This window comes from Trachymyrmex septentrionalis, unplaced genomic scaffold (genome assembly GCF_001594115.1).
Source record: "Trachymyrmex septentrionalis isolate Tsep2-gDNA-1 unplaced genomic scaffold, Tsep1.0 scaffold52, whole genome shotgun sequence".
Classification (NCBI taxonomy): Eukaryota; Metazoa; Arthropoda; class Insecta; order Hymenoptera; family Formicidae; genus Trachymyrmex; species Trachymyrmex septentrionalis.
In genome coordinates, this window is record NW_017305694.1 from 1,383,566 (window position 1) to 1,397,880 (window position 14,315).

Genomic DNA, 14,315 nt, shown 5'->3' on the forward strand with positions numbered 1-14,315 from the left:
ATATTTATATTTTATGTAGGTTTTTTTATGTAATAATCTTTGTGCATACTTTATAACCACGATACTTCTTGATTTTAATCCTTTCAGTACTCAATGGCAAAATATTAAAAAATTAAAAATCTATCGTAATTAATATTATAGATACACAGATTTATATTTATACCTCGAATTCATGCTTAAAACTGCATAATAATACACGACATCATAATACCGACATCATACAGTCGGTGCTTATAATTAGAATGATACTATTTCCTGCGTCGTATATATTTATTCTGCGTTGGCGTTATTCGTTCATATAGGCGAAAAGCATATTTGTACACTTGAATTGAGGTATGTCGTAAAATTAGATTGAGATTCATTGAAATCACAAAAATAACGAAGCTACCTACGTGGGTACACAGAATTGAACGAATTAATGAAAATCCTTGCATTTTACAGGAGATTTATCTTTCGCAGATAAGCTTTACCAATCTCGTCCTTGCATGTAGGCGCGTAGGAAAAATATCGAAGCAATTGTGTGTCGAAGACTAATACCGAATGCCGTAACAGAGCTATGCTAATAAGATTAGCACGTCACGGCGTGCAAGTCTACCTGCCGTGCGAAATAGATGGATGGATGAACGTGCGGGATTGTCACTCTAATGGTTCTTGGCGACAGATCAAATTGTACGCTCGTCGTTCTACGATTTTGTACACCTCGGAGACTTTATACGTTCGTTGGCTATAAAAGCCAACAACGTAATCCATTGCAAAGCGCGTCATGCTCGTGAAAACACATGATCGATCGCCTTCCCGGTTCTATTGGATCATTACGCGGTAATATATAATACATCAGGCAGAATTGAAAGAATTTTTCCATCCATCACGGAAAAGTCAATCATCTGGAAAGTATCGCAGCTCGTTTTTTCTTGTCGTTATACCTTCTACAGTAACATCAGCTAATGTATAAGGTAACTCCGGCAAATACACCGCGCTGGGATTTACGCCGCAGAAGTCAGAAAAAATAGAAGAAGTAGGGATAATTTTCCCGCAATTACTTTATTACATGCCTTTATATTAGTATTGTGTTATGATTTCAATTTCTTACTGTTAATATTAATGAAATTATTGTAAGTTCAATCGATTTGTCACTGTGTTGAGTAGCGCCATCATAAATTATAATCTACAAAAATAAAATAATTACTGTAGGACATGCAAAAGACTTAGTGGTTATTTCGTGATACATAAATGTAGAGAAATAGTAAAGCATGTTGTATAACAAAATACAAGCTCTACATAGTTTGCTCTTGTATTCTTTGTTTAGTTTGTTGTCTTGTATATTCCATCTGTTTGGAATATACGGCATTTTTAATGGGCGGGATTTATGCCCAAAGTATACAAAGTGGGCAGATTGAATTCAGTGCAGTAAATGCAATAAACGCATTACATGAAATATGTACCTCATGTTATAACACTTGTAATACATGTGAGAAGATTGTCATTATTATTTATTACTTCATTATACATATTTATCGTTCTTATTCCTTAATAAAACTTTATAAACGCATTTTATAAATTATTGTGTCATTTTACGACTTATTTATATGCATTATTTGTAAATTTTTCATGAGTCATATATATTCCCCCTCCCCCTATGAGTAGCAATATATCCCACCCCTGTGGGATATACGGCAAAAATACAAGGGTTTAAAAAAGTTCATTTTTTAATACGAAATATAAATATTTCGGATTTCCAATATTTTTTTCATAATAGTAGACAATACAAAGTATTTACTGATATAATTCGTTTACTTTAAGCAGTAAATAATACTTAATAAATTAAGTTTTTGACACGTGCGGCGTATATACCGGAATTACTCTAATAAAAATTGCATAATATAAAATTTTGTAATAAAAATTAGTAATTTTATATAATAAAATTGTATAATTTTTAATGTGGTTCAACAATTAAAAATTATATAACTTTATTATATAAAATTGTTATAATTTTTATTATATAACTAACATAAATCAAAGATAATGAGAGTTAACGCAGGTTATCAAGCGCAAGATCTTAAAATAATGAAAGTTACTGAATATTCTGTCGAAACGTTACTAAATGTCTTCTTTATTTTGAACGTTTCAACACTTTGGAATCCTCGTATAACGAAATGCTCACATATCCCAAAAGATTGTGTCACTCATAAATTACCAGAGATGAAATAATGTAAATTTTTATTATATTAGTTACTTTGTATTCGTATTATGCAATTTTTATTAATTACACAATTTTGAAACGAATTTAGACTGAGGAGAATAAATCTATAATTAACCTTCGGAGGACCAACATGTTTTTATCGACTTTTTTATTTTAAGGGCTAGAACTTTTTTGTCAATGTCATGGAATTGAGTGACAAAAAAGATGGCACCATTGTCAAGTCCCTCTCTCAAAGTCCCTCGTTCAAACAAATTTCAATATTTTCTTCTCTGAAACGCGACTTTCTTTGTAATCCTTCGCGCAATAAATTATCGCGCTGCGAAAGAACGAAAAGTAAGATTCTTGAGCTTGTGCAATAATATTGTTATTTTTCCAAGAAAAATATCACAGAAAGATAAAAATAAAAAGGAAGATCTTATTTTATTTTTAAATTGATATACAGACGATACAATGTAATCCTCTAAGAAAGATATACATCATGTGATTTTATTCATTTAGGGAAATCCGAGAGGAAATCATAATACAGAGTCTGGTGCCTTTTCCTTGATGGAGAATGCATAATGTTTTAAATTCAAGAATTCCTGCAAAAGCAGGGCAGGTATAAAATGGTGCATGACGATCAACAAAAGGAAAATATTGGCCGGCTGACAGCCGACGATCAATCAACAGGGAGTAAATTCGTAGTAGTACGAAAATGGCTCGCGACGAAATGACGTGACATACGGCCGCGACATGGACAAATATTGAATTTTTAATGACCGAGCGTTAAAGCCACGAGGCCATCGAAGGCTCATGTATTATATGTATCATCATCGCACGAGCCGATGCATGCACTGTGTCATTGCGATATACAGGTTACTTGAAATGTAATTTTGCCACCTGCTGAGTCGCTTTAAAACGACCAGAGCTATTCACAGAAACACCAGTTAAAGTTAAATGACGTTTGAGTGATTCTCTCTTCTGCCTTTCCTTTGACTCTGTTTTTAACATTTTAGCCGGTATTTATAGTCGATTTTTTTATTTAAGACTGTTTTAAATATAGTCGTAAGATGTCATGAACCAATCAGAAAGCTGTATTAGCATCTTAAGACATTAGTTGAACTGGTCTTAAAATAAGAACTGATTATAAATACCGACCTTTGACTGCTCAGCTGACTTCAGCAATAAATTAAAAAAAATTTAGCATATTACTTTATAAATATTGTTAATACATGTCTAGTATATTATTTTAATATTATTAATATTTGTAATATAATTTTTACGTTAATTACCGATATTATTAATAATGTTATATATTTAATATTATTTTAAATACTTTATTATTTTTTATTGTCTTACTAGTAAAATTATTTTTAATCGGGTAAACAACATTATCACTCGCAAATAAGTAGAGATCTTTGCCGTGAATTTCACACGTCATCCAAATATAGGAATGACATGTAAAGTGTTAAAAGATGGAAAAAACAATAGAGACATTGTTAATAGCTGATATCTGCAAGAATAGTTTCTAAAATGATCTGCTTCGCGCAATTTGTAGAGTTTGTCAGAAACGTGTTGTTAAATATTCTAATATACATGATGTCTCAAAACATCGACGATGTAAATTTCGTTTTTATAGCCTCTTGAACATAAAAGGTTTTGTAATTAAAGTCGCAAAATATTGTAATTAGGGAACGCGAAAACATCTTATGGATGATTGTCCGCATTGTCGTTATTCTTGGTCAAGTTAAATGGTGGCCGTATTCCGCAATGTTATGTAATCCGCGCATCGATCGTTGCAATAACCGGAATAGAGTAAATAGAATCACCGATAAGTTGATTTCTATCAATTGCACGCTTCAATGACGTTTCAGCGCTAATTCTTTCAATGAAGAAGCGTCTGTGTCAGTTGGACACATTTGTTAGATCAACTGTTAGTCATTAATACATGACGTAACAATTTCCTACTACTTCAAACGGCGATTCCGCGGATCAGACTGGGGATTTCTTCAAACTGTATAAAAAATCAATCTATCATATTTATCGCGGCACTTTTATCGAAAGAAATAATGTCAAATAATTTTTTAAACGTCATTTAAATTACGAAAGAAATCCGTTAACTGCAAAATATCTGAATAATATATGTCGGATTTTGCATAAACACACACACACAGTTTGTAATCTTCAATTGCTAAGAGATTCTGATCTATTGATGCAATAAAAATGTGGTTACTATAAAAACTGTTATAATGTTACGTTATAATAATAATTATCAGCTACACAATTTTATTCTTAAAAGGATAATCAAGGAGAAGGATAGTCAAAATAATTCGCATATAACAATGGTAGAAGCTACAATATATACTGATTTGAAATTCAATCAAAAAATATTAAAATAAAAACAATTACAAAATTAATTCCTACAACTTGCTACTGTGAAGTCTTTTTATCTCGCGTCAAAAAATTTTAATTAAATTTTTTTATCGAAGTTGCGTAAAATGAGAACATTTTCAATCATTATCAGTTACTTTATGATTGAAATTCCCTATATTTAATATTTACTTGTCTGCCAATAATTATCCATCAATGTCCGTCGTACACATCGATTCGATGTCATTATATTATTCAATAGTAGCGAAGATTTTTATTGGAGAATTCGGCTATGATAATTAAAGATATTGTATTGTATCTTAATATATTTTTTTTATGAGTTACTATAAAATATGCAATCTCAAAAATATAGCATGTACTTTATTATACCAAGTGTTACCAGAAAATAAAAACAAGGTGAGTTGAAATTATTCAGATAATAATCAAGGAGAAATAATAATAAAGTATCAAGGATTCCTCGTGTATTATATATAATCATGGTCTAAAAGCTATGGCTCCCCAAAAAACGTAAAACAGTAAAACGTTAAGCAGTAATCGAATCGGCCAATAACAATAGAGATCATAAAGTCATAATATAAACAGTAGTAAATCCAACATTTTATTTCTTTATTGCTTTTACATTTTATTGCTTAAGTATTTCGGGATTAAGGGCCATGACACAAAAAAACTTTAGCAGTAAAACGTAAGAAGCAGTAAAGCGAATTGATCAAATGTAAAGTTCGTAAAGTCATAACATAAGCGGTAGCCAATCCAACATGTTGATTTCCTTACTGCTTACGTCTTACCGCCTTAAGTTTTTTGCGTGCCATAGCCTTCATGCCCGTATATATTCATAATCCGTCCTTATATTTATGTTTTTCTTAAAGAGTGACCGCAAAAATCACCCGTTTTTTTTGGCCCTTCGATTTTGGAACTGAACTGTGTGCCAAATTTTATCCTATATTGAGACATTAATCATGGCATACAATTTGTAATCGATCATAATCGATTATTCACTTGATATTCGACTGTGTTTGACAAATATCTTATATGATTTAAAACTTACTACGCCTATTATACTTCAGAACTTAAATTTTGAAGCGTATATTATACAGTAAAAATAAAAAATAAAAAGTGAAAAGTAAAAGATCTGCTCGTATCTCACGGCCGACCTGTCAATATTCATTAGCTTTGATAACGTATAGGAATTGATATAGCGACTTGACTCTCGCGTCAGTTTTAACGACGCGTTACTTTGACCTCCGATGATAGGCGACCATCGGAATTCCCTCGATAGCATTCTCCGATGCCATTGACCATTTTCACGCCGGAAAGGATGAGATCATCGAGGTATATATATATATAGAACCGCGGGACGATGCAAAATTTTTGCTTTTTCTTTTCAACACCATGGTTCTGCCGATTGCGCGCGATTCGCGCGTGTTGCATTAACGCGTCTTTGTATGAAATTAACGACGCTCCGCTGGAAAAATGCGTGACGAAAAGTCAATAATCGCGAGTTTAAACGCTTACGACACGCGAACGACACGTGCAATGATAGAGAATAAAAAGCAAAGAGAGAGAGGGGGGGGGAGGGAGAGAGAGAGAGGAGAGGGAGAGACAGAAAAAAAGATGACTAGTATATCGAGAACGCCTGAAACGCACGTGATTTTTCGCAATTTTATCTCGCATTACACGTGTATCGACAAGTGAGAAAAAAACGATATTTTTAGTAAATGCGCAATAAAGAGTTTAGCACTGAAAGTACCAATGTTTCTTAGTTCTTAAAAAGACAAACCAATAAATTACTACAAAGTAATGCAAAATTAAATATTTCAGAATAAAGGACATAATAATTAAAAGGACATAATAATAATTATAAAAGGTATTATCTATCTTCAAAATATTATGTATCTTTTATACAAAAAATATAATATTAATGTTAAAAATAGAAAGAGTCAATAAAGATACAATTTTAACGTTAAATGTCCGTTGAAGAAATATTTGTGAAAATAAAAAGACACTTTCCACGAATGCCAGAGATAAGTAGATATTTACAGTCGGCGCTGGGAGTTATTGAAAGCTGCAGCGTCCCACGCGACACCGCGAAAAATCATCTTTGCGGTAAATTCTCGGTACTGCAAACGTACCGCTGAAATTTTTCACGTGAAAAGGATATTCTGATTATTTTTCTAACAAATCCCCCCGAGAAGCCGCGGCGCAATATCTTCTCATGACGAGAACAGAGTTTTTATAGGCGGACGCGATGAGAAGTGTTTCGTACTATTGATCTTTGGACTCTCTCTCTCTCTGGGAAAAAACATCTCTCTATCGAACTTTGCGTAAAAAATCAAACGCCTTAAATTTAAAAAAAAGTAAACTTCCGCGCGAAATTTCTTTCGCGAGTGTGTATGTTGTGCTAAGATCTTTTACAAAATATAATGCCCAATTTTTTATAGGAATATAATAAATTATAAATTTTAAGATAAGATGATGATATTAACATTATCACAGACATTACTAATGACCGATGAAACTTTTTTGATTGCCAAGCTGACTTCGGTATATTGAACTTAATAAATCTAATATGTTATGTATATATTTATAATATCTTACTATTAAATATAAATATTATATTATATTATATTACATAGATATTATATACGTTAATATTATTGATTTTTTTAATTTCTTAATATAATTTATATTGTTTCTTCAATGCCTTAAATATCTAGAGTGCGAGAAACAACACACACACACACACACATCATTGATTTCGCGTAATTTTCCGCAAAAGTTATTCATTTGTAGATGACGATATTATTTACTAGATTAAAAATAATTTTACTAAGGTGCGTTTGGTAAACACGCTGTCAGCGCTATTACGTCATCATATACCCTTGTTTTACGTCTATGAATGATAAAAATGTAATGACACAATAGCGTTGAATAGCACTGACAGCGTACTTTCCGAACGCACCTATAGTAAAATTATTTTTAATCGAGCAAATAACACTCATCCATAAACGGGAAATTACGCGTCATTCAGATATAGTAGTCGAAGTATTAAGACGCTTATAAGGAATAAATGCCATTTAATACAAAACTTTGAATCACATAACATAGCTAGATATATATATATAATATAACAATGTAAAGTAAAAAAAAATGCGCAATTCAAAACGTACTGATGAATAGAGTAGAGTTGTATTTAAAATAAAATTATTTAAAATACATATTTTAAATTAAAAAAATAAAAGATCGAATTAGTTAGTATTTTTATTATTTTAAATTACCAAAATACCTCATTTCTTTTGACCTATTTTTTATTCAATATTTTAAATAAGCTTCTAGATCTTATTTTATATTTTTTATATTAAATAAGTAACAGTATTTTATCAAATCCTGCTCATAAAGTAAATAATCTTGTTTAATCATGTTGCACAATATTTTATAATGTACGTGATACGCTTAATGAAAATTCTACTGTGACGTACATATAAGAACATAAAACTCACTGGGCAGATAAGTAGACCACGTGTTGTATTCTATATGAATTCAAAAAGACAACAGGGAATTACCGCGGCATTCATGCAAGCATCACATGATGCTCGTAATCGATCATCGGCATTCTATATGCCTGCAATCACGATCAACATTCCATGTTAAACTACCATCAAATCATTTTCCCGGCTGGACTCGTAGAAATTGCGTAATCTCGCCTTTATAAGAAAGTGCAGCTTTCGTGAACGGTCTCGTATTGATTTGAAAACGCGCAATACTCGTTGAAGCACGACAAACTGTAATAAAGTAAGGCAATAATTTGGCAAATTGCATGAAAAAATGCTTTTTGTAAAATAAACAAAATTTTCCTCGAGGAAACATTCAGTTGCGCAGAGTGAGAATTTAAATTTAGATATTATAGATGTACTTATTATAGATTTAAGATATACTTGTTATATCTAAATAACGAAAAGAAAATTTGCTAAAATATCTAAAAATTTAGCTAGATTTGAAAATAATTTTGTTGGACCGTCAAAATAATTATGTGGGACGTTCAAACTAGTTAAGTAAAATGTCAACACTTTTTGTAGCATTGCTCATTATGTTTGAACATCTTACATAATTATTTTAATAGTTCAATGAAATTATTTTGCAATCTCGCAAATATAAAACGTACAACACTTTATCATACTAAGGCCCAGTTTCACACAACTCACCGTTAACTCTTAACTGAGGTTCAACTTATTTTTCATCTCTTACTCTTACCAATTCTAGAATTGGAAAGAGATGAAAAATAAATTGTCTGTTAGCCGCTAAAATAATCCCTGTCGTAAAACCAATGAGACTACAAAATAATCTTATCTATTCCGCGTGCACATGACAAATGAGATACACCACACGGGACATAATTCACTGGCAGTTGAAGCTCCTTATAATTACGCCTAATGGTAACAATATTAAATAATTTTATTGGGAGCCTACAGTACGTCTTTCACATGGAAAGAACAGTTTTGCTAACTCTCTAAACATTCAGAATAAATTGTCACTCTGAAGAGTAAAATCTCTTTTAAAGATTAAAAACTGAGTCACTCTTTTACAAGACTGGCTGAATTTTCGCTATTTAGAGTGAGATTCTACTTCAAAGAATTTAGAGAGAGAATAAAAAAGAATTTTTAACTACAAATCTGAAAATAATTTTATTGAATGATCAAAATAATTTTGTAGAATTCTTAACCCTCAACTACAGCTATGAAATAGCTATATCGAAGTTTTAAAGTGTCCTGTTTGAAATACAGAATGCAAGTTAATCTTCACCTTGCAGCGATTCATAACACAGAAGGTTCAAAGTTTTTTTTACCTACAATTTAGAATCTCATATATAGTATCAATTGCATAGATTAACCATCCAAAAGTTTTTCTTTTTAGTTCCAAATAACCCGTTGTTATGGTCGAAAGTTAAAGCATTGATGACAATGCAAAAAAGTTTAATTTATTCTATAGTAACCAGAGCGTCTTACATAATTATTTTTATAGTTAAAACAAAATTATTTTCAGATATATACTTAGCTAAATTTTTAGATATTTCAGCAAAAACATTCTTTCCCTTGCAGCTGTTCTCTAAATTGTTTCGTAATCGGAATTGAGATTGTGATTTGATAGGCAAGAACGCGCTCACATGCAACGTTAACTTTCTCTCGAAAATTGTTTCCGCGAAGTTGGAATGATTTTTTTTTGCGAATCAGCTGCAGTCCACCTTCGAAGGGAGAAATATGCTCCCTGGGGCGTCGACATTGTCCAACGAGGAAATCATCGGAGTATAAATAGAGGATGACTCGCGATTTGAACGCGCTCGGTCGGTCCGAGCATGTATCGATACGCGGCGTTCCTTCAAAGAGGTGTCAACGCAACGGATTAACACTTTCAGATCCACGGCGGTGCGTCGCACTCGTGCTTTAAAAATAGCCGAGGACGCTTGAAGCGTATCGCGTTGGACGAGTAAAGCCGATGCGTAATGACTTGTTCCTTGTCTCCTGATAAGAAACACTTCGATCCTTACACGTTTTGTTATCTTTCTTTTTTCGAGGTATTACTTTCAACTTATTGCTAAAGCTGAAGTCATTCGAATAGTCTTATCTGTATCTAAGGCCGATATTCATAGTCCGTTCTTATTTCAAAATTTAAGTAATGTTTTCAGATGCGGTCCTATATATGATAGTTCGTGTGATACCTTAAGACAGTCTGAAATATACGAACCGACTATAAATACCTGTCTAAGGGCTGATTGCTCCATCTTCGAATAAACCATGTAATAATTCGACATCGGATTTTTATGCGGATATTTTTTGCAAGCATGCACAAAATATGCAAATTTGCACAAATATGCAAATATACATAATATGCATTTTTAGAATGCTTTTATAACAAGACAAATTTCTATATTTGTCACTTTCTAATCTGCTTTCTAAAAAAACGTGAAATTACATAAAAATCCGATATCTACACTGAAAGAAAAGATTGGTTGCTGCAACAATTTAGATAGTAAAATATGACATAGCATTTTTATAATTTTTAGTTATAATCTAATAAATATATTTATAGTCTATCCGCAATGTCAATATATGATTTCGATAGGCTAACGCAACTAAAAACTTGCTGCTACAATCAGAAACTGATTGCTGCTGCCATATAAAAATGCTATATCATATTTTACTATCTAAATTGTTACAGCAACAAATCTTTGTTTTCAGTGTAGTAATAATTTATCTAATTCCTAAACAAAAGAATAAAAGAGTAAGAGCAAATAAAGTAAAAGTATAAGCTGAAGTTTATCAAAAAGTGGAACAGCTCAGCTTAAATTTTGTAGACTTTGAACTGATAACTTTCTCTTAATTTTAGATTCTAATGGCCGTATTCATAGTCAGGCCTTATATTTAAGGTTCCCTTAAATATAATGCTCTAGAATTATTTTATTGGCTACTAAGCATCTAAAGATAAATTTAAGGAAGCCTTAAATATAAGGTCTGACTATATGAATATGGATCTTAGATCATCATATATTTCGAAGATTTGACTCTTCGTCAAATTAGATTTTGAAGGTACAGTCGATATTTGATTATAAATTCTGGTAGATAAAAAATAAGTAATTATATTAACTCTCAGCACGAGCTCTATGTACACCCGAGCTGTATAAAACAGCGTTAGGCATTCACAAACCGTAAGGATGAGAAAGATTAGAATAGGGGATAAAAAAAGTTTTATACCTCTAATTCCCGATCACAACATGCTCTGAGAATTGAATGGAAATTTATCATAACCGTTAATTATCAATATTTTCGTATATTACAGCTCTAGAATCTCGAAAATATAATTCTTGCGCGCAAAAGTTTTATTTGAAAATTTTTGTGTACAATATATAATATATATATATAAGTTTTATTTATCTATTTTTTTTATTAATAAGTGAAAATAAGTTGATTTGTAGCATTTTTTTTATCATTTTTGACATTATTTTATAGAAATTCGAAGCACTTGAAACAAAGTCTGAATAAGCATGTATATGCTTGATATTTTTAGAAACAGTATGTTTGGCAATATTTTTCACGTAAGTATATCATTTTATATAATTGTGCATTATTTTACTGTTTATAAAGTGTAAACTCATTTATTAGATTGTTGACTTCCATCTAACTTCACCTTGCCGAACAAATATACTTTTTGAAACTAATCGAAATCATGGTACGTTTTTCTTAAAATACACGTTCAATTACCTTTGGAATTCTGCTGGAAAAATAATCTAACAGTTTTCTCTTCGATACTACAAATTTAAAAAAAAATCATTTTTTTCGCTAATTTCAATGTTTTCCTTTTTTCCTAAATATTTCGAATATTTTCAATTTCTGGATTTTTGCACCTATTCATTCTTCTTTTTGTACCTTTCGTATCAATTGAAGAAAAAATTGCTCAAACTCTATGCATTACATACAAAGATATATGCAATTGAAAATCGAGGTGACACCCTAATATGCTCCAAAGTCTCGATTCAGATATAGCTGTAATCGAAAATTAAAATTGAATTCTAGAAATGAGTTAATTTTCACATATAATGAAGCTTATGTGTGATGAACAAAAGTGTCATAGACACATAAATCTGAATATTTATAAAAGTTTTAATAAGTTTAACGAGTCTACTGTTATAGAAAATTGTATTTTATTTAACTTTACAAAGAACTTCGCAATAATTATATAAAATGATGGTCCCGTGATTTGTGAGATGTGATTTGTGAGACGAGTTAGTTTTCATATATATATAAAATGTAACTTGTGATGAACAAAGGATGTTAAAGACTCAATACTAAGTAACTTGTGAGCTATAATGTATCCAAAAAACTCTGTGAACACAAGTTTTACTTTTAGCACACACACCTTTGTAAAAACAAAATAAAATCTTCTCTCTTTACGACAGTAAAAACTTATTAAACTTGTTAAAACTTTCACAAGTATACAGAATCTTTTTTTATATTTTTATACAATTCAAAATTTTAACAATATAAAAATCTGTACTAAAGCCCAAAGATCCAAGTTGCTGACAGAAAATTCAAAATTCCACATGGAGAGTTAAATTGCCAACGGAGAGTTAAATTGCTAAAATAAGGATTGAAACGGGAACTTACTTTAAGAGCGTATTTCTGTCTTGTGTTCCTGTCGTAGCATTGCACGACCTTTCCGTTGATCCCGAGGCCCAGAACGTGATTGCTAATCTCATAGTCGTCGGTAATCGGCGTGACCTTCGGCGACAGTCGATTGTTCAGCGGATGCTCCATCGTCTTTCTTTTGGCGTCCTCGACTTCCGGGATTTTCTGCTCCGGTAACTGATCGTAGTCCTGTCTAATGACCTGCGTCACGACGACCGACGGTATTGAGCACTTGCGCTTGCTCCCTTGCTCGTTCTCCTCGAGAACAGCCCTCTTGGACTTTCTGTAAACGCGAGGACATCCTGTCATTTCTTGACAGTTGAAACGTAAAGAACAGGTTAGCAGGCAAGATCACGCGCATAAGGCGAACGGAAAAATACGATGCTCCAGATTACGCGGTGATAACGCAGACCTGAGATAACGTGTCGCCATATCGAACGTGTGCAAGACACGCGAGGAAACGAGACCATCGAAACCGTTTGCACGGAAAGGACAATTTTACTAAGAATATCTAAAAATTTAGCTAGATCTATAGATCTGTAAATAATTTTGTTGAATCATCAAGATAATTATGTATATAGAACGTTCAAACTGTCCTGAGAAAAATTTAATACTGGAAAGTAGATTGATTAACTTAATTATTTGAAGTATTACAAGCTATTGTTTAGCGCTTTTTATACTCCAAGAAAGAAGTAATTAATCACTGTTTTTCAGTATTAAATTAGATTTCCGTAAGGCTAGTTACCAGAATGTCAAAACTTTTGCAGCATTACTCATACTTGTTACATAATTAATTTGATGGTCCAACAAAATTGCTTTCAAATTTATATCTAATTAAATTTTTTAATACTTCAACAAAAAATATCGTTCTTTCCGTGGTGCATACTGGCTCATTGCATTAAATTACAATGCATTACAGCTTATTACTTATTACAGTCGTTCAGTTCACATTTAATCCTTCCTCAAGGGAAAACCGTTCGCATCAGCGAGATAAAACTGGAGAATGACATTTAAGAGCAGAAAGTTTAGCGATGGGAGAACCGTGTGACGTCGAAGGATCTGCAAAAATTAATTGTAAATGATATTTGTATTCGTTAAATATTCGTTCACTGTGTCAACCAAATGCCGTTTCAATGGAAACCGTTTGCGTAACCGTCCTCGAAGAATGTGCAAGATTCATGTTATTTCACATACATACGCGCACATATACGTGTGTTCTACCCACACAGTCTTACTTATACGGCGCGTACTACTCTCGTTCGCGGTGCAACCTGTATTATGTATACACCGCAATGCAGTACATCGCGATTTTTCCAGTCGCAATCGGGAGAAAAATTGCATGCGTGTATTTCTACGTCAGAATTGCGTCGGCAATAATATGTAGACATCTCGCAACCGCCGTTATTTCATTCATCTGTATGTAAAAGGCAGTATTAGAGCGTAAAATAAAAAAAGTAATTCGATAATTAAAATAACAGAATTATTAGTGATATATACTTTAGGCCAAAAGTTTGGACACACTTTTAAAAAATTGACTTATTTAAATATCTATAACAATATATATATATATA

The 14,315-nt window shown here is 32.0% G+C and overlaps 1 protein-coding gene across 1 annotated transcript in view; it reads right to left on the minus strand.

Annotated features, from left to right (window-relative positions):
- Nucleotides 1-14,315, minus strand: part of LOC108751840 (MAP kinase-activated protein kinase 2) — a 27,090-nt gene that overhangs the window by 5,524 nt on the left and 7,251 nt on the right. Inside the window, exon 3 of the mRNA XM_018492282.1 lies at nucleotides 12,724-13,027. Within this exon, the coding sequence (XP_018347784.1) occupies nucleotides 12,724-13,027 (304 nt within the window). The remainder of the gene's footprint in view (nucleotides 1-12,723; nucleotides 13,028-14,315) is intronic.